At 33.5% G+C, this 25,817-nt stretch overlaps 3 protein-coding genes across 4 annotated transcripts; 2 read left to right on the forward strand and 1 right to left on the reverse strand.

The window, feature by feature from the left end:
• Positions 1-278: 278 nt before the first annotated feature.
• LOC112797603 (putative metallophosphoesterase At3g03305) lies at positions 279-3,612 on the forward strand. Its single transcript, XM_025840625.3, has 4 exons — positions 279-689; positions 965-1,206; positions 1,447-2,973; positions 3,066-3,612. Exons 1-4 carry the CDS (start codon positions 434-436, stop codon positions 3,180-3,182), a joined length of 2,142 nt encoding a protein of 713 aa, XP_025696410.1. The 5' UTR covers positions 279-433; the 3' UTR covers positions 3,183-3,612.
• A 282-nt stretch (positions 3,613-3,894) lies between these two features.
• On the reverse strand, positions 3,895-8,903 carry LOC112797602 (chromatin assembly factor 1 subunit FAS1). 2 transcript variants are annotated; one of them, XM_025840624.3, is made up of 12 exons: positions 8,150-8,903; positions 7,691-7,790; positions 7,344-7,491; positions 7,138-7,261; positions 6,408-6,763; positions 6,001-6,321; positions 5,785-5,866; positions 5,582-5,710; positions 5,045-5,455; positions 4,756-4,893; positions 4,565-4,610; positions 3,895-4,477 (listed from the first exon to the last, which is right to left on the reverse strand). In XM_025840624.3, the coding sequence occupies exons 1-12, from the start codon at positions 8,666-8,668 to the stop codon at positions 4,329-4,331; spliced, it is 2,523 nt and encodes an 840-aa protein (XP_025696409.1). In that variant the 5' UTR covers positions 8,669-8,903; the 3' UTR covers positions 3,895-4,328. The 2 variants fall into 2 exon arrangements, with proteins under 2 accessions (XP_025696409.1, XP_025696408.1); XM_025840623.3 differs by having other exon boundaries at positions 3,895-4,483.
• A 14,352-nt stretch (positions 8,904-23,255) lies between these two features.
• LOC112795325 (F-box/kelch-repeat protein SKIP6-like) lies at positions 23,256-25,151 on the forward strand. Its single transcript, XM_025837261.2, has 2 exons — positions 23,256-23,412; positions 24,205-25,151. The coding sequence occupies exons 1-2, from the start codon at positions 23,256-23,258 to the stop codon at positions 25,149-25,151; spliced, it is 1,104 nt and encodes a 367-aa protein (XP_025693046.1).
• Positions 25,152-25,817: the final 666 nt, after the last annotated feature.

Genomic DNA, 25,817 nt, shown 5'->3' on the forward strand with positions numbered 1-25,817 from the left:
TTTTAATATGACTCTTTAAACATCCTCTAATTTCTTTATTTATTGAAAAATCATTTGTCTTTTATTTATGGCCTTATATAGTTATTATAAAACTACTCTAAATTATGTTAATTAATTTTATTTGATTAGTTTAAATTATATATATATATATATATATATATATATATATTCAATATTTTGGAATTAACATGATAAAATCTAAATATTTAATCAATAATACAAATATATTTTGCTTAATTTAGAATATAACCTGTTTTCACTACATCACATTGCTTTTCATGAACCAAATTAAGGGTTTTGGACTACTTCATCAACTTGCTTTGCCCAAAGTCAATTTTTCCCACGTTAAAAAAAAAAAAAAAAAAAAAAATTCCGGAATCAAAACCAAAATCAGAGAAGGGTAACACGATTTCACCTTCCACGAAGAAGGAACATGAACCTCCTCCTTCTTGTGATTCTCTGTTTCATCTCCTTCTACACTCCAACAACTGCTGGCAATGGAAGCAAAACAGAAGAAAGGGTGATTCAAACAAAAGGTGCCCATGATTCTGTGCTTTGGGTGGTTCAATTCTCCGACCTCCATTTCAGTGTTCACCATCCTGACAGAGCCATCGATTTCCATGACCTCGTGGGACCCGCACTTTCCTTCATCAACCCCTCCTTGGTCCTCATCACTGGTGATCTTACTGGTATGTCTGTGTTTTTCTCTCTCTATGAACACTGTCACTATGTGTCAAAGTTTCGATTTTTCATGTTTCAATGACCGAAGATGATGTTTTTTCTATGTGTGGTGTTGTTATATGACATGCTATGCTGATGTTGTAAACAATGTTATGTAATTATGTTAATTTCATACATGATAATCATCTGAATTTATTAGCATTTTTCATGTTTCAACGAGGGTGTTGTTAGGATTTTATTTTAATGTTGTTTATTGTGTTATGTTGAATTTGCCACTGTCCAGATGGAAAAAGCAAGGACTTATTAACAATGAAGCAAAATGAGGATGAGTGGATGGAATACAAGACTGTGATGGACAGTGTTATTCAGAGGAGTGGGATTGACAAGAACTTGTTCTTTGACCTGAGAGGCAATCATGATAATTTCGGTGTACCTGATGTTGGAGGTTCGTTCGATTTTTTTTCTAAGCTCAGCATCAATGGGCAGTTGGGCAGGACTGGGAGTGTCAATAGTGTTACCCTTGAGGTCAGCTTACTGGCTCATTCATTTGCTCATATTGAATTATATGTCATTCTATTAAATTGAAAATCATGAAATGATTCCTTTTCCCTTCTATCATTTTGGTGGATTGTATGTTCTTCTGTCAATTTAGAAATCCTCTCCTTGTCAGTAACACTGCTGAGTCAACCATGGTTGAATTATATGTATATGTATATATATAGTTTTCCCTTGTTTATTCATGCATGCTTGCATACTACGACACAGACGCCAGAGCGGAAACATCTCTTTGTTGGGTTGGACACCACAATGTTGACTGGCTTACGAGGTCCAACCAATCTTTTTGGGCATCCCACAGACCAATTACTAAGTGATTTAGACTTGGAACTCTCACGCTGGGATTCTCAGTCAGAAAAACCTGTTACCAAAATCGCCTTTGGGCATTTTCCACTCTCATTTTCCGCACCGTCTGGTTCTGGAAGGACGATGGAAGATGTTTTCCTAAAGCATTCCATCTCAGCTTACCTGTGTGGGCATCTCCATATCAAATTTGGTAAGAACTTAAAGCGACACCATCTGTTGGGTAATCAGTTTCTACCTTTCCAGAAGCTGTTTCAGACTAACATGCATCGGAGTTCTTTTCGAAGTAATGTAAATTGTTCATCAGAAGTTCCACCAATTCAGGAGTTTTGGGAGTGGGAGATGGGTGATTGGAGATGGAATAGAGCCATGCGAATTTTAGCCATTGATAGAGGCCATGTTTCATTCGTTGATCTCAATTTCAAGTCAGGAGCCAAAGATGTGATTATATTACCCACTTTTCCTTTAGACTCCCGTTTCATGTCGACATCATTATCCCATCACAACTATGAATGTCGAAATGTGGCCCTTTCGTCTTATGAGACAATTAGATCTCTGGTGTTTTCTGATTCTCCAATGGTGTCTGTTATGGCTAGGGTCTATGATTTGCAATCTGGAAGTCTTGTTTTAGTGGCAGAAGCGAAAATGAATAAGCATGCTGACGAGGCTTCCAGGGAGAGCCTCTATGTTGCTCCATGGAATTACAAAGCCTATGAGGATGCTTCTCCTGATAGGTATTGGCTTCAAATTGAAGCAAAAGACAACATGGGCAGATCAACTTTAAGTGAATTAAGGCCATTTTCCATTAATGGTCACAATTTCAAGTTTTCTTGGAGCTGGAAGGAGTTTTTGGTCATGGGATGTCAATGGGCTGCACTATATTTCCCGTTATTCTGGTCTGCTCTTTATGCTATGTTCTTCATTCTTCTTCTTCCAAAAGCTCTTCTTGTTTTTCCAAAGAAGATATACACTTACAAGAACTTCCTCACCAGTAAAGGGCTCATAAGTGGTGTTTTATGGATTCTCCAAGAGCTCTGTAGGGTTCACACGTTGTGGTTCTGTTGGGTAGGATACCTATTCTATCTTATATTGTTTCCCTGGTTTATGGGGTATATTTTTACCGAAGCTAAAAGGAAAGGATACATGACCTTTAGAGGCTGGGTTATTGAGACTTCTGATAGAAAGGGGCAGCATGAGTATGTTGGATTTCCGGATATCATGGTGGTGGTTCTTCCCCATCTATTATTCGTGGTTTTGCCTGCAATTTTAGTGACAAGTGCACTGACGGCTGAAAGAGCGATTTACCGGGAGCACATGTTAGAGTCTTCGGGGAAGAAAAAAGATGATATTGATTTGAACAGTAGAAGATGCAACCGACGGACTCGGAAGCTTCTATTTGTGGTGTGCTTGGTGATTTGTATGAAGCATTTTATGGTAAGGCTTAACTGTTTTTTGGCTATTGTTTTTTGTTTTCCTATTTGTTCTAGCCTTCGCTCATTTTGTCACTTTTCACTATTCTGTTACAGAATTGCAGAACTCTGACAAAAGCTTATGACATGAACCCTGTGCTCCATTTCCTGGGGTATGGTGTTTCGATCCCATTGTTGTTGGCATACGCTATCGGCAAAACGAGAAGTGCTTAACAACACTGGTTGGAAGGGTTCACTAGTACTCACTATTTACTCTCCTTGACAAAGCTTTCTTTGAATGATCCTAATTATAGATTTATTTTTGTGAGGTCACCACAGTCAAAAAATTGGTTGAAACTTGAGGGTTCGACTAATATATACACCTCTTTAGAATTGAAGTCATCAAAGAGATCATGTAATACCAGTCACAACCACTTGTTCCTGAGAATGCCCAAAGCAGAGTCTAGGGCTCTGCAGTTCTACATGTGTTATGTTGTTGGATTGGTTAAAGAGATATGCAACAAGGTTACTTACTGTTACTACTTGTATTTGAGGTGACTGAGTTAGGCATCTAAGCCTATTGAATCATAAGAATTTGAAATTGTAATGTGATCGATCATGCATTCCAATCTAAAATAGAACGATCAAAAGTATTTACTATCAATCGTTTACATTTTTTTGTGTGGGGGAGGGGTAATGAAATTCACTGTCATAGTGACGTATTCATAACATGTAATTTAGAAGATTTATACCGTATTAATACCAAAGCTTATTTGATGTCCATTTTCATGCATTTAAAATTTTGATTAAAAAAAAGGATAATTCTTGTGCTCTGAATTTATGTTTTTATTTCTTTATAAATTCTTGAGAACAAGAAATAATAAAATAGAAAGAGAAAAATCAAGCAGGCAAGAAGCAACTAGTCAATGTTTTGCTGACATCTAGATTTTCTTTTTCAAATCAGAAACATCTCAATTTCATTTGATCTCATCAGCTACCAAAGTCCAAAACACAAAATAGTGTAAGACAAATATAGTCAACGAAAGGGCCGATTGTACTGGAGGTGTTGACTTCTTTCTCGGTTTTACAGTCCAGCTTATAGCATGGTGCTATTATACAATACAGCTTTGGATTTCATATAGCATAATAAGAGACTCCCAAGATGGCGCAACTAGACTTGCGCTGTTTCAGTATAATGTAGTCACTTGACAGTTCTGTGAATGCCACACAAACAGAAAAAGCAGACAGTATCGACAAACAGTAATCAGAAACTAGCTTAATGAATCATTAAACACAACCCCTAACACCTCCAACCTTCACAAAAATATAAACATAAATCTGAAAGGAGCAGAAATGCCATTAGGTAATGACATCATTGGACTAGATGTTGTACGAACTCTGCTGTTGTTCTTGATTACTGCCAGAATGTGATTTCAGGGATGATATTGGTGAAATTTCACCAGGTCTCATACTTCCATCCACAGGTGGCAAGCATCTTTTGAAGAAAAATGCAGCAATGCTTCTCTTTTCTGCATCTTCATATATACATTTAATTTAGATGAAGGAAAACTAAATCAAAATTTGGGTAAATGAGTGGGAAAATCAAAATTGCATACCAGGGTTAACAGGCAAACCAAGCTTAAGTAAAACTTCCTTCTTCACCTGGATTAAAGTTTAAGATACAAACATGAGATCGACCATAAAGTAAAATGTATCACACCAATAGACTCAATACAGCACTGTATGAAAGGAAAGGAATCATTTGAGCCAGCAATTAGTAGATTATGGAATCTTCAAGCTCACATACCTGCCAGCGGTTATCAACATAGTCTGATACTTCACGCACTTTATTCTTTAGTAGGGACTTTGAGACAGATGGGAATTTCTGTTGCAAAGACCCTAACACTTTATTTATGCTCTGAGAACAATTCTGAATAGTAGTAACCTAGAAAAATAGCCTTACCCTGTAAGATGATAAAATATGCATACTGCAGCATAATATCAAGCTAAAAATTTATCACAAAAAAAATAAAGAGCAGTCTTGCAAAAGCAATCCCTAAGAGATACAAGTTAGTAATGAAACCCGTGCAGCTTACAATTATTGGTAGGTCTGAGTCCAGTATAGGAGCCATATCAGACAAAGGAGTAGCACCACCTTTATCATTAGGGAGAGAGGTTTCGTGGTCCTCATCTTGCACTTTCTCTATAGATATTTCTATATATGAGCCACCAGGTATTACACACATACTCAAGGCCTGCAAGAACGTTTGCTCCTGTTTAGGAGTTCCACTTAGACTTCGATCCAATAACAGACCCTGGTTATGAGTCAAATTTGTTATAATCAACGGTTGATTTTTTCGAAGAGCATGCTCTGTCAAACTGTTTAAATATTTCTGATGTCGAAGTAATGCATAAAACTCCTCGTTTTCACTGTCATCCTTACTGCTTGGCGTGCTATCAACCCCCTCAGTTTCAATGTCAATTTCCATTCCTTCCGCTTGTGCACCCTACATATGAATAAACAGAGTTAATGACGCTCAGGCATATAGGAACATACCAAAGGTCCAAATTGGAATCACTGAATTCGAAACATAACAAATGCAAATTCAGTACAACAATAGCACAGCCTCTACCTCATCTTCTGAGAGATATCCGTCAGGTACAAAAAACCCATCTTCACTTTCTTCATCAGATTTGGGACAGTCCTCTGGAGATTCATCTTCATCTTTGTCACAATCTGAAAGACTTTCACCAGGTTCCTCCTGGAAAATTATGCACGTTAGCAGGTGGAATCCATTTGATATTTCATCAACTTAAATACAAAAATTCAATGCACCTCTTCCCATTCCTCATCGCTGTTGGCATCATAATCCAGGATTGGGTCCTTTCTTAAAGGATGGCGTGGTCCAACAGCATTACTACAAATATATATTTCAACAAATAAGCAAATTCAAGAATTTAATCAACAAATGAGGGTTTAATAGTGATGACCAGTAAAGGGCTTTAAGTACACATAGCACTAACCCCAAAATCTACTCGAGCATAATCTAACCTTTTTGTGGGCCAGATACCATAAAAGGCAGGTCTATGAGCTTTATCAAACTGCAATAATTGTTTTGCCCGAGAGTACTTCTTAGCCTCAGGAGGTGAACTATCTACATTCATTGGGGATGATCCAATATCAGAACTGCATTCTCCCGGTCTGTCTTCAAGTCCTTCCATGCCCAACTCATCATAATTAGCATCAGATTTAGAACCCGTCAGCTTAAGTTCCTTAAAAATCTCAGTCCTGGGTTTTTGACGTAAACCCCATCTTTGTTTTCTGTTTGACCTAATTAACTGACCTAAATTGCGCCATGTTGAAAAGTGTAACCTGCAAAGTCAGATTTTTTTCTCCTGAGACCTACAAACAACTTGGTTAAAGACTAAACCCAAAGGAAAAGAAGAGAAAAAACTTACTTGCGAATATTCTCAAGCACAATTTCACTACTTGATGCAAAAGTACTATCCATTGAAAGAGTAGCTGAGTCAGTCACACTTTCACTCTTATTACTAGACAAATCAGGTGCAATTTCTTTGGGTGGGACATCATCATTCTGAAATGCAGGGTTACTATCAGTTTTAGTTCTTTTAAGAAAACGTTCCATGAGTGAGGCTTGCTTTTGTATAGAACGCTTCTTTTTCAGTTCAGCTTCTTCTTTCTCTCGGCGACGTTGACTCTTTACTGCTTCATCTGCCTGCTTTTGCTGTTTCCTCTTTTCACCACTTTTCTCATCATTTTGTGCTTCACCTTGCAACAATTTCGAATCTAATTCCTGCAAAAAAGTGCACAGAGAAAACAATCTCTAGTAATCAGAAGGTGAAATCATTTTACTGCATACTAAAGCTTAGGGGGAAAAACATATTTAACCACCGCAAGTTATAACAAATATTCTAAAAGGTGACAAACAATCCTAGTAAAGTAGTAGCGCCAAGAAGTTAAACGCAAATCGTACTAAACCTCCTGCAGATGCTTTATTGCATTTTCACCTTTCCTTTTTTTATCTATTTTTCTTTGGCAATATAAATTTTCAACTCAAATGAGCGCTAGCTGATATTTCTAAATACTGACTATAAACAACGACAAGAAATAAGCAATTTCAATATTAACACTACAAAAGTACAAAAAAATGGTTCAAACAAAACTTACTCCAGGCTGCATTTCTCTTTTCATTTCACTGGTCATGCTTTCTTTCTCTTTCTCACTTTCCCTCCTATTTCTTTCCAGCTGCTTAACAAGCAATTTTTCTTCTAGGTTTGCTTTCTTCTTATCCCTAGAAATATCATTCAAATAAATCAGATCAAGTAAATTTATATATCCAATATAACAGGGAAACATATTATGTAATGACGTACATGTCTATGCTGTTTTTCTGAAACAATCCATCCACTAACAAACGGATATCTGCCTCAGTAATAGCTTTACCAAGCTTTGTTGATGCCTTCAATATTCCTTTATTGTAATTTCGCTCACTCTCTAGATTCTTCATTGAGGATATCATTTCTGAAATGTGGTGCAAGTCAAATATACACAGTATACTGGAAATTACCCCTTTCACTGAACTCAAGAAAAATGTCTAGAAAATGGCCAAACAGAACAAACACTGGCATAAATATCAATAATTGTAATTTTTGAATTAACATGCACAATGTAGCCCTTGTAGCCTATGAATTACATAAAATGACTCAAGGAAACACAATACCAGAGACAGCTGTTATCCTCTCATGTATTCTTTTCCTGCAAGTACGCCGAACGACAAACTGTCCTCGAACAGATTTGGGAATCAATTTCATATCCCTGGTCTACAAATTACCCAATAGCAAATTAATCAACAGACAGATATTCCATAAAAAATAACCTATATTTCGTATAAACTTGAATTATCAATTTGCGATATATACTGCCTTTCATATCAAAATCCTTTAGATGCTTTTGGAGCAAGAAGATAATTCTTGTTGTAGTCCATTCCATGTTCAATATGGACCACCTTGTCTCCATAAACATCCATTACCTTCTCAAAGAAAATTCTAGAAGAAGATAATGGATCATAGTAAGAAATCTCTAGGTATTTGAAAATTTCACACTACTATAAAGAATCATATTCTACATTAACACAGTTCTACGAATAACGCTGAATAGTATCTAAAGAATCATCAATCACCTCCCAACACCAAAAACAGGATTTGGATTGGTCCTCTAATATATCAGCATCGGCATTGGCCACACCGTACATCATCCTCTGTCCCAACATAAGCACGCTGCTCTTCACAGACGCGTGAGTCACTTGCTCCACCGCTGCAGCATTATCACCATTCTTCAATTTGTCATGAATCTCATCCACAAGCTTCGACAGCGGAAGCTCGCTCTCCTCTATAAGCGCAGCAACAACACCGTTTCTAGAACCGCACTCTCCAAGCTCAATGCTAACCTTCTGATCCATCACTTCCCTGTAGTAACTGAACAATCCTTCAAGCTCCTTTTCGAGCGATTCGACGAACGCTTGCTTCTCCTCAGCGGTCTTCAGATTCTGCAACATCGAGATAACCTTCTTGCGACTCCAACCGTTTCTGGGTCGATTAGGTTTTGGATCTTTGGAAGGAGGGAGTTTGGCGTCAAGATCGATTAACATCGGTTCTGCCATTTGCAGAGAAAATTGACTAGAATTGATAAACGAGGACATCTAACCCTATTCCTATTTCTCTCCCTTTAGAAACCCTGATTGTAGCGAAAAAGAAATGGCGGAAACTAAGGAATAGATAAGTAAGAATACGAAAGTTTTTCATGAAATTTCCCCGCCAAATATTTGGCGGCTTCCACCCTTTTCCCTCCGATTCATTTGTTGTGAGTAGGGTGAAGTAGGGGTAAAAACAGGCCAGACTTTACTCTTAACAAGCCAGGCTGTAATAGAGTATATTGGCCTTAGCCTGACCTGTAGCCTGGTATAAGTTTTTTAGTGAGTACTGAACTTGCCCTGTTGTTAAATTTGGCCTAGTCTGAAGTCTGTCAATAGGTCTATTTTTTTTGTAATAATAATTAAATTTAAGATATAATTTAATTTTTAAAATTATAAAATATAAAATAATAAATTTATGAATAATATTGATACAAAATAAAGACAAAATATCAATAAATAACTACTAGTAATTAAAAAAAAGATAATATATATATAAATATATTCTCACTTGACTACTTCCAAAATATGTAACATATCAAAATAAAAAAGTTCATCAATATCAAAAGTTGTAACAAACCAACTAAACATAACATCAAATAAAAGCTAATAACTACTTAAATCAAAATCCAGTAAAAGAAATGTTGGACAATTAATCGATTAACCGTCCAAGCTTACAAGTGATTTAATCTTTCTGTTCCAACACCTTGAAAAAAAAAAGCAAACATACACATATCATTAGATTTTTAAATAATATAAATGCAACAAATATTTTTTTATTAGTACAAAAGAGAATGTTCAAAATAAAATTGTGGTCATAATCTTAGTATAAATTATATGATACCTCATTTATATATCATGAAAATTTAATTTTATTATTCTAACTACTCAAATCATAACAATATCAATGTTTTCACATTTAAAAAGAGAAAATATTTTCTATAACATAGATACTTAGTTAAAAAGAAAAATATTAGAAAGTTGATTTTTACCTTTGGTTTTTTTTCAAATCATACTTGTTTCGAAGCCAATCTCCTCCACAAATGAGAGCTTCAATGGACTCTTGATTTAGTCGAGAACGATATTCATCAATAACTATTCCTCCAACACTAAATGAAGACTCTGAAGCGATAGTTGAGACAGGAATTGCTAATATGTCCGCTGCCATTTTGGATAAAACCTTGAATTTCAAGCTATTGTTTTTCCACCACTCCAAATCACTAAAAGACTTAGAATTGCCTTCAGGAATGTAAGCACTCTCATCAAGATAAACTTCTAATTATGATTTTGTTGGATGAATGGCTTCTTTTTCTGGAACCATATTCAACATTTCATCGATTCCACTAATTTCAGAACTAACCACATTAGAAGAAGCAATTAGACTATTAGTGTTAACTCCACTTATTATTGTCTCACCATGACACTTTTCAGCATATTCATCATATATTTCTTGCAATGTATTCTTCACTTTTTCAACATTTTCAGCAGCCACATGCTCAGGTTTGTAAATTAAAGGAAAACAGAATTTAATAACATGTAATTTGCACCTAGTATCCAAAAACATTTTTATTATTATACTATAATAAAACTCTATATATATTTGCAGGTTCAGGCCGGCCTGACAGGCCCAATAGCCTGAACCTGGACCTATTTCCTATCAGGCCAGGCTACAGGCCCCTGGCAGGCCGCTGGCCTATTTCCACCCCTAGGGTGAAGGCATATCAGATCGTATAATTGAATAGGATTAAAATCTCTATTTGATTAATAATAAAATTATTGGATCGGTAAATTAAATATTCATAATTTTTAATTTTGGATTTGATCCCCACATTTGAAGATTAAATTACATCAGATTTTGGATATATGACAAATATCTATAAAAAAATTATTTTTATTAAAAAATGTTAATAAAATATTTTTTTTTAAATATGCTTATTTTTAAAATATTATTAAACATATTTTTTTAAATAATAAAAATAAAATAATACAACATATATAATAATTATTAGTTGAAATAAAACATAAAAAAAATATTTACTTATTTATTTATTTATTTTTGAAGATCCGCAAGATGGAAATTGGGTATGCGAATACCTAAATTAAATCCGCAATCCAATTGCTTTGTAGATTGGATCGCTATCGTAATTTTCAGATTATATTCAAATAAATACTACGAATATGTGGATCCAATCCACACTTCTACTTAGGGGATTTGTGGAAGTATTACTAACATAGGTGTTGAACTTTTTAAAGAATGAAATTTGTTTTGGTAAACCTTTTGCTCTTAATAAGTAATTTGTCAAAATTATTTTTTGAAAAATATTTAAAAATTATAGTATTTATAAAGGTTAAGTATAATTTTTGTCTCTAAGATATAGGTCAAAAAATTTTTTCTCTAGCTTTTTTTACATAAATTCGTCCCTAAAATTTAACTTGATTTTAAAATTATTCTTTTATTTAAATTTTAAATTTTATTACAAAATTACCCCTAACTAAAAATATAAAATTAAAAAAATAAAAGAAAAAATAGAAAGAGAAACAGGATGAGAGGGAGAAGGGAGTCACGACTCACGCGACGGGGGGAGAGAAAGGAAGAGGGGGAAAAGGGGGATGGCGTCAGCGAGGCTTGGAGTCGTTGTCGCCGTCGAGAATCAGTGACGAGAGGGAGAAAGGAGAGGCAAGCCAGTGACACCAGCTTTGCCGCCACGCCTTGTCGTCGTCGAGGAGCTCGCAAAGAGAGAAAGAGAGAGAAAACGCACGGCCAGGGAGAGGAAGAGGGGTGTCTCATCACTGTGGTACTTCGCCACTGCCGCTGCTATTAACCTCGCCGCCGCTTCGCGTCCTCGTCGCTGATCCATCCTAGGATTCCGATTATGCTTCTAATTTGTTTTGCTCCTGCTTCTTATTCTAATTTTGATTTTATTATTGTTGTATTTATGATTCTAATTCTGTTTTTTGGTTTTCATTGTTGTTGCACTTCTGATTTCATTGTTATTCTTTCTTGTGTTCTTCTTCTAATTTCATTCTTCTTTTTTGGTTTTCATTGTTGTTGCAATTCTAATTTGTTCTTATGCTTTTATGTTTATTACATTGGTTTTGTTTTTATTTTATTGTTGTTGTTCCTAGTACTGTGATTAAGAAGAAAAAAAAGAAATGTTATGTGATGATGAAGAAGAAAAAGAATAGAAACTTGAAATTTTGGGAAGAAAGAGAAAATTATTTCGATCCAAATGACGGTTTTAAAACTAAGTTAAATCTTATGATGATTTTATGCAGAAAAAAAGATTAAGGACGAAAAAAATTTTGGCATATACCTTAGGAACCAAAATTGTATTTAACTCTATTTATAATTGATGGTAATCAGTGGCTAAGCGAATGGGGGGTTGAATCTTAGCCCCTTTTGCTGGATCTCAATTTCTGATTTTATAAATAAATTTTAGGAGATATTTTTACTTTTGTCTCGTGTTGAGTGGAGAGACACTTTTGTTTTGTCTCGTGCCGAGATGAGAGACACTTTGATTTTTGTCTCCTGATTAACAAAAACAGAGAAAGGGGTGGAGAAGAATAATTGACACCAGATATATCATGGTTCAGCCATTAGGTGCAATATGGCCTACAACCAGTCTCCATCACAACAATAATGGAATTTCACTATCTTTTGCAAGATTACAATCACCAATTCTTTCCCTAGGATTTACCCAATCCTATCAGGGACAAACCCAGATTCTAAACCCAATATGAATCTGACTTGGACTAAAACCAAGCTTTCAACAGTAAAGTGCTAACCCAACTTGCAAGAGAATATCCACAAGATCACGACATACAGCAGATAGATGTACAAAAAAATTATGAGACATCTCTGACTTTTTCTCTAATTTAATCACTGTCTTTTTTCTCTCACTGTCATTTTCTTACAAACCTTACCATGTTTGTCTTTTTCATCATGAGACTCATACAGACAAATACTAAGAAAAAGAAAACAAAATGAACACCATTGAAGGAGAAGAACTCAGGAACCTCGGGTAGCTATGAAAACTCTGTGCTTTCACTTTCTCTCATTGATCTCAACCCTTGGCCGTTCACCCTTAATATAGAAGGGGAAGCTTTCAAGGTTGAAACCGGTACAATCAAGCAACTTCATCTCCGACCAAGAGCAGCAGCAGTTCAGTCAAAGAGAAGAAAGAGGAAAAACCGAAAACCAACATGCATATACCTCACTCAACCCTTTTCATCAAGCTGCTTCAATCTGAACCCTTGATCTTACCTTTGGCTCCAAGAAAGTATTCGGACCCTTGATGATCTCTTGACCCAGGACAGCTTCTTGCCTTCCATTTTTGTTTCTTCCTACTTGAGACTTCAGAAGCTATCTTCTATCTTTGATGAACGAAATGAACTTTTATCAACTTAGATTTGCTTCTTCACCCAAGCAGATTGTTTCTTTTCTTGGCATCAAAATCTTAAAGTCATCTTCCAAAATCTTTCCTTTTGAAGTAAAGATTTTCAATAGCCTTTATACTTTATAGCCTTTTTCTTCTTGTAGCTTCTTTTATTTTCTTCTTTGATAGATTGACATGACTGAAAATAAGAGAGATGAGAGAGAAGAGAGAAAACTTTCGAAGGAAGCAATAAATGGAATTAAAACAAATTGAATTCCCACTTCCATTCCCCGAGGCATAAAGTAACGTGTAAAGCATTCAATGCAATTAAATTAATTTGAATTTTCTCTTTCAGTTACCAAGACATGAACTTAATTGAGTTGAAATTTGGATTCCAATAACCAAGGCATGGAGCAACGAAGCATGCTTGAGATCCTTGGCCTCCATTCTTTGATTTATCAACTTTGGTTTATGGGCTTCTGATTTAGACTTATCTCAATCTCAAAATTCAGCCGCTTGATCTATTTAATTTGCCCAAAGCTAAATTAATTCATTATTTAAAGTGGACTTGATTAGCTTTTTGGCCTAATAGAAAACTAATTTACTTCCTACAAACTTGAACAAAAATCATCAAACAATCTATTGGAATTTATTAAATAAAATATTTAATAATAATTTTAATAATTTCTTAATTTATATTTTAATAATGTTTGATCATCATATAAATTTTCCAAACTCAACAATAATTACAATAAAATCTCACATGCAATTATAAAGTTGAGATATCAAATTAACTAATAATTTTTAATTAGTAATTTTACATAAATACAACTGCAGGTAGATTTTTATCTATAATTATAGATTAAATTAAAAATAACTTTTAATAAATATTAGTATCAATAATTATATTTATTACAATATTATATTTGATATTTAAATTTTAATAACTATAAATTAATTTAAAAAATTATTTTTTAGATGCTTTTAAAAATATTTTTAAATTTAGAATCTAAAAATATAAATATATAAAACTTTAATTCTTTTGTAAGCTTTCATCATTTTAAAAGAATAATTAACTTTTTTTTATTTTAAAAATTTATAATTAAATTTTTATATTAAATAACAAATTTTAAATTGAATTTTTTATATTTTTTAATATCAAATATTCTTTCTATTATTATTACAATGTTCCAAAAAATCCAACTACTTCAAAAATTTTAATTGTCTTTAAAATAAAAATCAAGTGTGATAATAGAGAATATCATAATACCATTATTAGACCAATCCTCTCTTCTGGTCAAATTGAGAAACATGACAGTGATTAAATAGTGTTTATCTTTATAGTAGAGCTAATTACCTAAAATGGTGAGATTTTTTATTTAAATAAATAAAATAAATTTAATAATTATCAAAATAAATAATTTAAAAAATATTTATCAATTTAAATACTTTAGTCTTATCTCGTTTACAGTATAAATGATATGACATTGCATGTATCTCGTTTACAATGTAAACGAGATAAGGCATGTCGGTTGCAACGCGGCTATCTCGTTTACACTATAAACGAGATAAGACCGTATCGCACCTATAAGTATAAGTCGTTTACAGCGTGTGTCTGGACTCTATTTTGACTTAGTCAAGCTCTTTCTTCCATTTTTTAACTATTTCCTGCCATATTTGAGACTGATACGGTGATGGCATGTTAGTCGGGGAACGACCGAAACATCAACAGACTGAACGAGACGTCGCATTACGTCAGAGCGGCCAACTTCGAGGTTAGTTGCGTACTGTTTGGTTAATCTAAGTATGTGGACATTGTTAGGGTAGTCCTGTAGTGACAAGCATTGAGTAAAATGTTTTAGGGATTGGTCTGTAGGATGAATTTAGAACTGTATTTGCTTGTGTAAGATTGTTATGACTTAATTAGGATTTGCTTACTGGCATATATAATTTAGAGACATGTGTAGACTAGAAACATGGAAATATGTTTTTAAGTAGAAGTAGCTCTATGTTTTTAAGTACATTATAAAATTTTTTTATTATCTCTGTATAAGTTTAATTTTTTATTCCACAGAGGCCTCGCCTTCTACTGCCCCGGCGAGTCAGCATTACCCTTCCTCCACCGGACGCCATCGTCCCTTATCTGGCTGAGGCCAGATTTGGTGACACGGTGCCGCTTAGGGACTTCACTTTTGACAATTTCCTTATTTCGGCACTCGTGGAGCGATGGCGTCAGGAGACGTACACATTTCATCTCCCGTGGGGTGAGGTCATCATCATCCTGCATGACGTGTTGTACCAGATCCAAACTATGATAGTGACTTGGCACTGCCGATAGCGGCGGAATTAGGTGAGGTGGGGGCAGGACATGGCGCGCCACAGTCTGGACAGGTATCTCCGGAACACACTCATCCTCATCTCCACCATCGGACGAGTCGCTGTCCGTCACGTAATTCTCGTCCAACTCCTCTTCGCCCTCCTTTACCTCATTCACTGGAATGGCGACATGAATGAGCGATGGTACGAGAGGTCGGTCGTCCTGTACATAAGTTTAGTGTACCAAACTCCCACCACCACTGTGTCCCACCTCTGCGGAAAGCTCCATTACCTGCTCCACCATGATCCTCCCATGGATGTCGAACATCAGTCGCACATGCTCGTCCCCTTGAAGTCGGAATAGTCGAAACCGAAAGACTCTGTTACCCATGAGTGCCAGTAACCTATACACAACTCTTCCGATTTTTCTCGCTTGTGTACCATCGAGCTTGCTCAATATCATACTCTTCAAATCTGACGTCTCCACACGCTCAGTGCAAAACAATATCGGATCCTCATACTCAAATGTCACCCTGTTGTCGCAATTTCTCATACGACAATTGAGATAAACAAGCACAACTATGTATGGACTATTGCTAACCATTAATGCCTTGTATTCATGAGAAATATGAGACAAAAGGGATAGAAAAAGTTTATAATAAATACCAAGGGTTACACATGTTTTTATAACTACTGCGATTGTCTTATATATATCTCGTTTACACTTTAAACGAAATGAACATTTTATGTATCTCGTTCACAGTGTAAACAAGATACGACTAACGTATTTAAATCGGTAAATATTTTTTAAATTATTTATTTTAATAATTATTAAATTTATTTTATTTATTTAAATAAAAAATCTAAAATAATGTAGTATATTTCTGCCATTTATATATATATATATAGCGCTGTATATATGGTGACATATTATAGACGCAAAACACTTATTTTTTATATTTTTATCCGAACCTCTTTTCATGTTTTAAGTTTTGCCAAAAATAAAATATATAATTAATTCGTATAATTTTTAATTAAATAATTAATTATTAAAATAATCAAATTTATTATAATAAAATAATTAAAAAATTACAATAATAATTAAATTTATTTATAATAGTATAAGAAAAAATATTATATGATAAATATATAATTTTTATACCCAGATTTATTAATAGTGAATTACATATTTACATATATATACTGTGATCATGATTACGTACTAAAGATGAGTATGACAAATTTTTTTCTGAAATAAAATAAAAAATAGAGTAACGTATCGTTTTTGTTCCAAACGTTTGGGGTAAGTCTTATTTATATTCCTAACGTTTAAATCGTCCTATTTGTATCCCTAACGTTTATAAAAGTGATTCAATGTTATCCTACTATCAAATATACTAATAAATCAGATTATATTTTTCAATTATTCTTACTTGGATGTATTCATTCTCAATTAGGTCTCACTTGGATGCGTTCGATTTTAATATTATACCCACTATTTGTATTTGTGTTTAGATTCAATTATGTTCCTAGAAAAGTGAATTATGTAAATGTTGTAGGAATTAGTTTTAACTTTTGATGAGTTATTTTTCGGAGTGGATCATCGATTCTATCCATTCTAACTCCAAAAAGAGATTTTCAAAACTCAAACTAAAGCGCTCATAATGTGTAATTGATGGTAGGATAACATTGAATCATTTTTACAAATGTTAGGGATACAAATAAGACGATTTAAACGTTAGGAACACAAATAAAATTTATTCCAAATATTAGAGACAAAAATAATACTACTTAAAAAATATTATTTTTTTAAATATTATTTTTTAATTTTAATTTTTAAATACAATTTTGTTTTGTTCATAATAAGTTTGTCGCACCCATAAATTCTACAATTTTTTTAATATGAGTTCCAACCTAGTAATTCCATCCAATAAAATATGAACTTTTTTAATCTCAAAATGCAGCTATTGCTAAGAGATAGGTGTACAAATGAGCTAACTTGTCTTTATCCTTTCCGTTACAAGCTCGTTCTCTTATATATAATTTTATAATTATTTTAATAAATTTATTATTTTTAAATTTATAAATATTAATTTTTATAATTTTAAATATATAATATACATAATTATCAATCAAAATTTTTGAAAAAAAATAATAAAATTAACGCTATAAAAATAAAATAAATATTATTTAAAATATATGATTAAATATTTTTTAAATTTTTAATCAATTAAATATATAATATAATTTAAATTATAATTTATGCAGGTCGACTCGATGAATTTTAATCCGCTTATTATCCCTACTAAAAAGTAAATTTATATACTGAGTTGAACAAAAAAGTGATAGGTGTAGTAATTCTAAAATCTCAAAATAAAGTTATAATAATAAGTATAGTATTAATATACATTATTTTGCTTATTAATATTAAAATATCTCATTTTAAATGATATTAACAAAAAAAATATTAACTTTAAATATGTACTCCTACAATAATCTGGAATACGGGGGGTAACCGGAGATTAATAAAATAGATGGCGCTAGTTGGCTCAATCGTCCACGGATGGTGGTCTCCGAGCTGGATTGCACGATGGAGCCTCCTTCCGACTTGTGTACGTGGATGAATGGGGGGTGGTACCTGCAAAGACACTCCGATGCCTAAGTCAGCATGGGGTTAAGCAGGTTTAGAATGTATTGGAACTTAGAGATACCTGAGGAGTGTCAGGATATTTATAGTGGTGATCCAATAACCACCGTTGGAGTAGTGCCACCTTTTTAGGTGGATAACCGTCCCTTTATCTAGAGATTGTTGAGATATGCCTTTTAGAAGTGGATTGAGAGATTTCAGGGGCAGTTACTTATTTGAATAAGTGTTACCTGCCAGCTATCTCTTGAGCCCGACTTCTTTAGAAAGAAGTCTGTTGAGTCCGAGTGAATAACGAAGGCCAATCTTTGGATTGGGTCTTTTGGCGTATTTGGACCTGGGTCATAGCGTTGGGTCAGGGTAGGAACAAATACTATACATTAATTATTAATAAAGTTTTAGTTATGATTTTTTTGTTTTATCTAAAATAAAAAGTTGAAAAAGATTAAATTTAAATAATAAAAGATAATTGAATCCAAATTCCATGGAAAGTACTCCATATATAGATGTAGTACTCCCTCTTTGGTTGATCTACAAGCAAATAGTCAAATACAACCTTAGTGCTCTAAAATCTAAATATAGTTGCACATCCATGTTACCCAAATATTTGGCGGCTTCCTTCCCTCCATTTCATTTGTTCGCACTTCCTTAACAGCTGTGGACGAAACGGATTTTTTCCCTCTTTCAGAATCAGATTTGTGGAAGTGTTAATTAATATAGGTTTTGAATTTTGTAAAGAATAAAATTTGTTTTAGTAAATTTTTTACTCTTAATAAATAATTTATCAAATTTTTTTAATATTTAAAAATTGTAGTACTTATGATTGCCATAAAAACTCAAGTGCATAAATTATTTTAATATTTAAAAATTTTAGTATTTATGATTACCATAAAAACTCAAATGCAGTTATAAAATTAATAATTAAAAATTATTAAATAATAATTTTGTCAAATATATTAAATTTTATTATTTAATAATTGTTATTGGATACATATAAAACAAGCACAATATTTTATATGGACTAGATACGTCATTTTTTATGAATTATTAGATTTTACTAAATGAAAATTAAAGAATACTGCAAAAGAATAGTATTGATTGATCTTATAAATACAGAATATATTACTGCATATATAAATAAAATATATTTTAATATATAATATTTTAAAAATAATAGGTATAATTTTTTATTTTAAAAAAATATAAAACATATAAATACATATAAAAATACTTTTTATATTAATTATTATGGAGTATTATTTTTAATTATAAAATATAAAGTCATTGAATTATTTTATATTACTAAAAGATAATAGATTATTCATTAAAAAATTAAAAACATTGTAATAGCTCATTTTGCTAAAAATATATTATTATATAATAATTTTTTTATCCTAATATTCGTAATATGTATTTTATTTAAGAAAATATTTATACTTAGCTTGTAGACTCAGGTTAGAAATGAAAATCTGTAGCATTGAGCTCATGTATATAATATACAATAATAATAATCTTATATATATTGGATTTTATATTACTAACTTAATTAATGATATTAAAATTTAAATCACCAAGTATACATTACCAAAAGATTCTTATTTCTCACTATTGGTGGTGTTAAAAACCGGTACAAATATTTGGATTAAAAATATTGTATTACATAATAATATATTTTTAACAAAATTAACTATTATAATATTTTTAATTTTTAATAAATAATCTGTTATTTTAATTAATATAAAATAATTTAATTATTTTATATTTTATACTTAAAATTAATACTGCATAATAATTAATATTAACAAATAAAAACTATTTTTAGATTGTTTATATGTTTTATATTTATTTATTTTAAAGCAAAAAATTACCGGTGCCATTTTTAAAATATTATATATTAAAATATAGCGTAGAAACTCAGATAGAATTTTAAAAAATTTTGTGATTAAATGTTTTTGTCCTTACAAAAATTTTATTATATTAAAATTTTTAAATTTTATAAAAATAAGACATATAAGTCTTTACTTACTCAAATTTGTGTTTTTATTTTGATAAATAAATTCTCAAAAATATGATAAAATGATCTATATATCTTACTTTTATAATGTTCAAGAATTTTTATGTAATAAAAATTTTTTGGGACTAAAATATTCGATACAAAATTTTTCAAGGACCTAGTTGAGTATATACTCTAAAATGTACTCATTTACGTATATACTAATATATTCTATATTTATAAAGTCTATCAATATTTTTTTTTAATAATATTCTTTGATTTTTATCTGGTAAAACTAATGGTAGAAAATGGCGCATCCAATGTACACAAAATTATTGTGCTTACTTTAGACGCACCCATTCTCAACTAATAACTTTATATATGTACGTAAGTTTTCACCTTATAATTATAAATTAAATTAAAAATAATTTTTAATAAGTATTAATCTCAATAATTATATTTAATATGATGTTATATTAGACTTTTAAATTTTAATAACTATAAATTAATTTTAAAAAATTATTTTTCAGATTCTTTTAAAAATATTCTTAATTTTTAAAAGCTAGAAATATAAATATATGATTTTTTTATTTATCAAACTAAATTTTAATTCTTTGTAAGCTTTTATCATTTAAAAAGAAATTAAATTTTTATAATTGAATGTTTATTGATTGTTTTTTAATATCAAATATTCTTGCTATTAATATTATACAACAATAATAAAGCCTTGTTCTACTATGTAGGGTCAATTATATATAAATCAAATGACGTGATTGAGCTTTATCATGTCTACCATTTACAAATAAATCTTATTTGACCACTTCATTGATGGTCTTCCTACGTCTTCCTCTACATTTCATCCCTTATTTATCTTCTATCTCATCCACCCTCTGACGGAGTGATCTGTCGGTCTTCTTCTTACATGTCCAAACCACCTCAAAAGCGATTCTACCATATTTTTTAGAATAGGTGCCATTCCAACTCTCTTTTTTATATGTTCGTTCCTTATTCTATTCAATCGCATATGACCACCCATCTAACTCAACATATTCATCTCTACCACACTTAATTTATGTTCGTGCTCCCTTTTGGCCACCCAACAATCTGTACCATAAAGCATAGCTAGTCTGATAGCAATGCGATAGAAATTACCTATAAGTTTTAATTGCACTTTTTTTTATCACATATAAAACCAGATGCACTTTGCCATTTTAGCTAACCTGTTTGGATCCTATGATTTACATCATGTTCATTCTCTCCATTATCATGTATGATGCACCAAGATATTTAAAACTTTTAACTTTTCGTAGGATATTTTCTCCAATCTTCTTCTACTGTATTAGGATTTTTCCTTCGGTGGCCAAACTTACATTTCATATATTCTGTCTTGCTACAGCTTATGCGCAGACTATACACTTCTAGAATTCCTCTCCATAAATCCAACTTCTTATTTAGGTCTTCCCTTGACTCTCCCATAAGAACAATATCATCGACAAAAAGCATGCACCATGGCACAGGCTATTGAATATGCTTTGTGAGTACTTCTAAGACTAATGTGAAAATGTATAAGCTTAAGATTGATCCCTGGTTTACTCCTATACCAATAGAAAATTCTTCTGTCACACCATCTTCAGTCTTCACACTAGCTATAGCCCCAACATACATGTCTTTAATTGCATAAATATATGCGATCCTCTCTCTTTCTTTCCAAAACCATCCATAAGACTTTCGTTAGCACCCTATCATACGCTTTTTCCAAATCAATAAACACAATCTGTAGATCCCTTTTATTACTACAATACATCTCCATCATCCTTCTTAACAGGTATATAACTTCAGTGGTGGATCAGTCGAGCATAAAATCAAATTGGTTCTCTATTATTTGTGTCTCTTGTTTCAACCTCCATTCTATCACTTTTTTCCATAACTTCATGGTATGGCTCATCAGTTTGATACTTCTATAATTTTTGCAACTATGTATATCCCATTTATTCTTGTAGATAGGTACCAATGTGCTCTTTTTCCACTTATCTAACATCTTCTTTGACCTTAAAATCTCATTAAAAAACTTGGTTAACTAGCTTATGCCTTTATCTCCAAGACTCTTCGAAACTTCAATCGGAATATTATCTAGTCCTACTGTCCTGCCATTTTTCATCCGCTTTAGAGTCTCTTTTACCTCGAAGTCTCAGATCCTTCGATAATGGTCGAAGTTTTGATTGTCTTCCCTCGTGCATAACTGACCAAGGCTTAGAAGAGTCTTCTGTCATTCGTTAAATAACTCGTAGAAGTAGCTCTTTCACCTTTCGTTGATCTTCTCATCTTGAGCTAAAATATCTCCGTCTTTATCCTTTATGCACTTAACCTCATCCAAATCTCTCGTTTTTGATTCACGGCTCTTTGCGATTCTATATATACTTTTTTCTCATTCGTTCGTGCATAAAGCTGGTAAAGACCCTTATATGCTCTTGTTCTTGTTTCACTTACAGCCACTTTTGTCTCTTTCTTAGCCGTCTTATATTTTTTCCAATTACATGCATTACGGTACAAAGACCACAATTTAAAGCACTCTCTTTTTGTCTTTATCTTTTATTGTATATTCGCATTCCACTACCAAGACTCATTGTCTCTTAGTCTTATCCCTCTAGATTAACTAAAACTTTCTTTTGTTGTTCTTTTAATAACTTTTGTCATTTTCTTCCACATCTCTTATGCGCTTTCATCCCCTTCGCACTTTGTCTCTTCTCCTACCCGTCTTGGAAAGCTTCTTTATTCCTCACATTTCATCCGTCACCACCTTGTCCTTGGGTTCTTTGATGTCTTTTCTTCAACTTTTGCTCAACATGAAAATGCATGACGAGCATCCTATGTTGTGTTGTTAAACTCTCTCTCGAAATAATTTTATAATTAATGCAAAATTTTCGATCGAATCTCCTCAACAAAAAGTCGATTGAGAGCTTGTCATGCCACTCCTATAAGTTATAAGATGTCTGTCTCTCTTCTTAAAACACGTATATGCGATGAGAAGGTCAAAGGTTGAGAAAAGATCTAGAATAGTTTTACCATCGGTATTGACCACCCTAAAACCATGTCCTTTATGAATATTTTCATACACAGTCAATTCTCTTCTAATATGGCCATATAATCTCCTCCTAAGAAAATCTTATCTCCAAAAGACATGTCTTGGACCAAACTTTCTAGATCTTCCTAAAACCTTATCTTGTGTTGCTCGTCCGAACCCACTTGCGGCGCGTAGGCGCTAATCACATGAAAAGTACCTCATTCCACTACAAGTTTGATAGAGATAATCTGATCACCCACTCTCTTGACATCCACTACGCCCTTCTTCCACTGCTTATCCACGATAATACCTACCCGATTCCTATTCTTTACCTTTTCTGTGTTCCAAAGTTTGAATCCGAAAGTATTCAACTCTCTAGCTTTTACGCCGACCTATTCCTTGTAGGCACATGATGTTAATCTTCTCTTTATCATACTCCATGTCTCAAATCTTAACCTTTTGTCACTTCGGTCTTTACCTTTATCTTTTTCTTTGTGAACTAGCTTATTTAGCCTCGTCTATTTACAAAAACACGGAAATCCTTACTCATTTAATATTACACTCGGATACCGATACAACGTTCCTTACTCATTTGACACTATACGCGAGTCCTATAGCGCGTTACTTCTGGACAACGACCTAATTTTAGAGTAAATAACATCTTTAATTCGATTCATTTTTTATATTAACGATCAAAAGTCTAACACAACCCTTATTTCTTATCTAGATTTGGGATTGATTATGTATCGCAGGTGTATAGGTAATTGCTATTAATGTTAGAATGTTCCAAAAAATCCAACTGCTTCAAAAAAATTGAATAAATGACCATTTGTACCCATAAGAGATGAAAACGCTGACATTTGTACCCATGAAAGTTCGAAACTAATCTTGTACCCATGATAGATGCTGTCCGTGTGACAAAAATATCCTGACTTGGATCTGAGCTTGGTTCGTGGGTTTCCGAACCTACGTGGCACTCCCAACCCCCCCAAAGCCATATCTGAGCCAACCATTCATCATTATCATCTTCATCTTCTTCACCATCATCCCCATCCATCACTGTCTCTTCCCAGCCACCATAACCTCCATCACCATCACCTCAGCACTGCCACAGCCACCTCCCTTCACCACAATCTCCGGTGACAACTCACACAGTTGCGCCCCTTTCTCTTCTTCTTCCCCTCTTTTCACCTCCGCTGAGCCCAGAAACCACAGCGCCAGCTCCTCCTCTCCACCAAAGCCCAGAGCGGCAGCGGCCACCTTCTCCATTCCTGGGTCTCCTCTCGTCTGCCACCAAACATCCGCGACACCCAACCTTCCCCCCCGCTATCGGCTCTGCCTACGCCGTTCTTGGTTCCACCATCTACGTCATCGGCGGCTCCATTAACGACGTTCCCTCCTCTCATATCTGGCTCCTCGACTGCCGCTTCCACCGATGGCGACGTGGACCCTCCATGCGCGTCGGCCGTGAGTTCGCCGCTACGGGAGTCGTCGACGAAAAGATTTACGTCATCGGAAGCTGTGTCGCCGATAATTGGGCTAGGTCGGCCAACTGGGCGGAGGTTCTTGACCCCGCCTCCGAGAAATGGGAGCGCGTGGCGAGCCCCGCGGAGGTTCGGGAGAAGTGGATGCACGCAAGCACCGTGGTGGACGGCAAGGTGTACGCCATGGCAGATCGCGGCGACATCACGTTGGATCCCCGATGCGGCGCTTGGGAGAGCGTGGGAACAGAGCTAGACCTCGGGTGGCGAGGGAGGGCGTGCGTGGTGGATGATATTCTTTATTGCTATGATTACTTGGGGAAGATTAAAGGGTTCGATGTGAAAAGTGGGGTATGGAAAGAGCTGAAGGGGTTGCATAAGGGGTTGCCTCAGTTTCTGTGTGGTGCTACCATGGCTGATTTGGGTGGGAAGTTGGTTGTGGTGTGGGAGTGTGGTGGTGGGAACGGGAAAGACATGGACATTTGGTGTGCTGAGATTCAAGTTAGCAAGAAGAATAGTGAACTGTGGGGTGAGGTTGATTGGTTCCAAAAGGTTTTTTCTATTCCCAAAGGCGAGTGGAGGTTACGGTGGCTGAGAAGAGACAGTGATGGATGGGGATGATGGTGAAGAAGATGAAGATGATGATGGTGAATGGTTGGCTTAGATGTGGCTTGGGGAGGTAGAAGTGCCACGTAGGTTCGAAAACCCACGAACCAAACTCAGATCCAAGTTAGGACACTTTTGTCACACGGACAACATCTATCATGGGTACAAGATTAGTTTCGAACTTTCATGGGTACAAATGTCAGCATTTTTATCTCTCATGAGTACAAATGATTATTTATTCTCAAAAAATTTTAATTGTCTTCAAAATAAAATTCAAGTTTGATAGTAGAGAATACGATTATAGATCAATCTTCTCTTCTGGTCAAATTGAGAAACATAAGAATGAGGAAATAGTGTTTATCTTTACAGTAGACATAATTACATAAAAGGGTGTAGTATATTTTTGCCATTTATTTATTGAGGTATTTTTTTAAATAGATATAATGACATATTTTAGACACGAAACATTTTTTTTTATACTTTTTATTCTAATTTGTTTTTATATTTTAAATTTTGTCTGAAACAAAACATATATAGATTAATTCGTACAATTTTTAATTAAATAATTAATTACTTAAATAATCAAATCTAGTATAATAGAATAATCAAAATTTTGATAATAAAATAATTAAATTTATTTATAGTAGTATAATAGAAAAATTATATGACAAATATGTGTTT

This window comes from Arachis hypogaea, chromosome 4 (assembly GCF_003086295.3).
Source record: "Arachis hypogaea cultivar Tifrunner chromosome 4, arahy.Tifrunner.gnm2.J5K5, whole genome shotgun sequence".
NCBI lineage: Eukaryota > Viridiplantae > Streptophyta > Magnoliopsida > Fabales > Fabaceae > Arachis > Arachis hypogaea.

What these genes read in the sequence shown, in the direction of transcription:
- LOC112797602 (XM_025840623.3), bottom strand. Translation starts at nt 8,668, where the DNA reads ATGTCCTCGTTTATCAATTCTAGTCAATTTTCTCTGCAAATGGCAGAA. An exon ending in CAGAAAAACAGCATAGACAT is followed by an intron (nt 7,262 to 7,343) that starts GTACGTCATTAC and finishes TGATATTTCTAG; the next exon opens with GGATAAGAAGAAAGCAAACC. An exon ending in ACTCAGACCTACCAATAATT is followed by an intron (nt 4,894 to 5,044) that starts GTAAGCTGCACG and finishes CTATTTTTCTAG; the next exon opens with GTTACTACTATTCAGAATTG.
- LOC112795325 (XM_025837261.2), top strand. Translation starts at nt 23,256, where the DNA reads ATGAAAAGTACCTCATTCCACTACAAGTTTGATAGAGATAATCTGATC. An exon ending in TCCAAAGTTTGAATCCGAAA is followed by an intron (nt 23,413 to 24,204) that starts GTATTCAACTCT and finishes CAACTCACACAG; the next exon opens with TTGCGCCCCTTTCTCTTCTT.
- LOC112797603 (XM_025840625.3), top strand. Translation starts at nt 434, where the DNA reads ATGAACCTCCTCCTTCTTGTGATTCTCTGTTTCATCTCCTTCTACACT. An exon ending in CATCACTGGTGATCTTACTG is followed by an intron (nt 690 to 964) that starts GTATGTCTGTGT and finishes GCCACTGTCCAG; the next exon opens with ATGGAAAAAGCAAGGACTTA. An exon ending in TTTGTATGAAGCATTTTATG is followed by an intron (nt 2,974 to 3,065) that starts GTAAGGCTTAAC and finishes ATTCTGTTACAG; the next exon opens with AATTGCAGAACTCTGACAAA.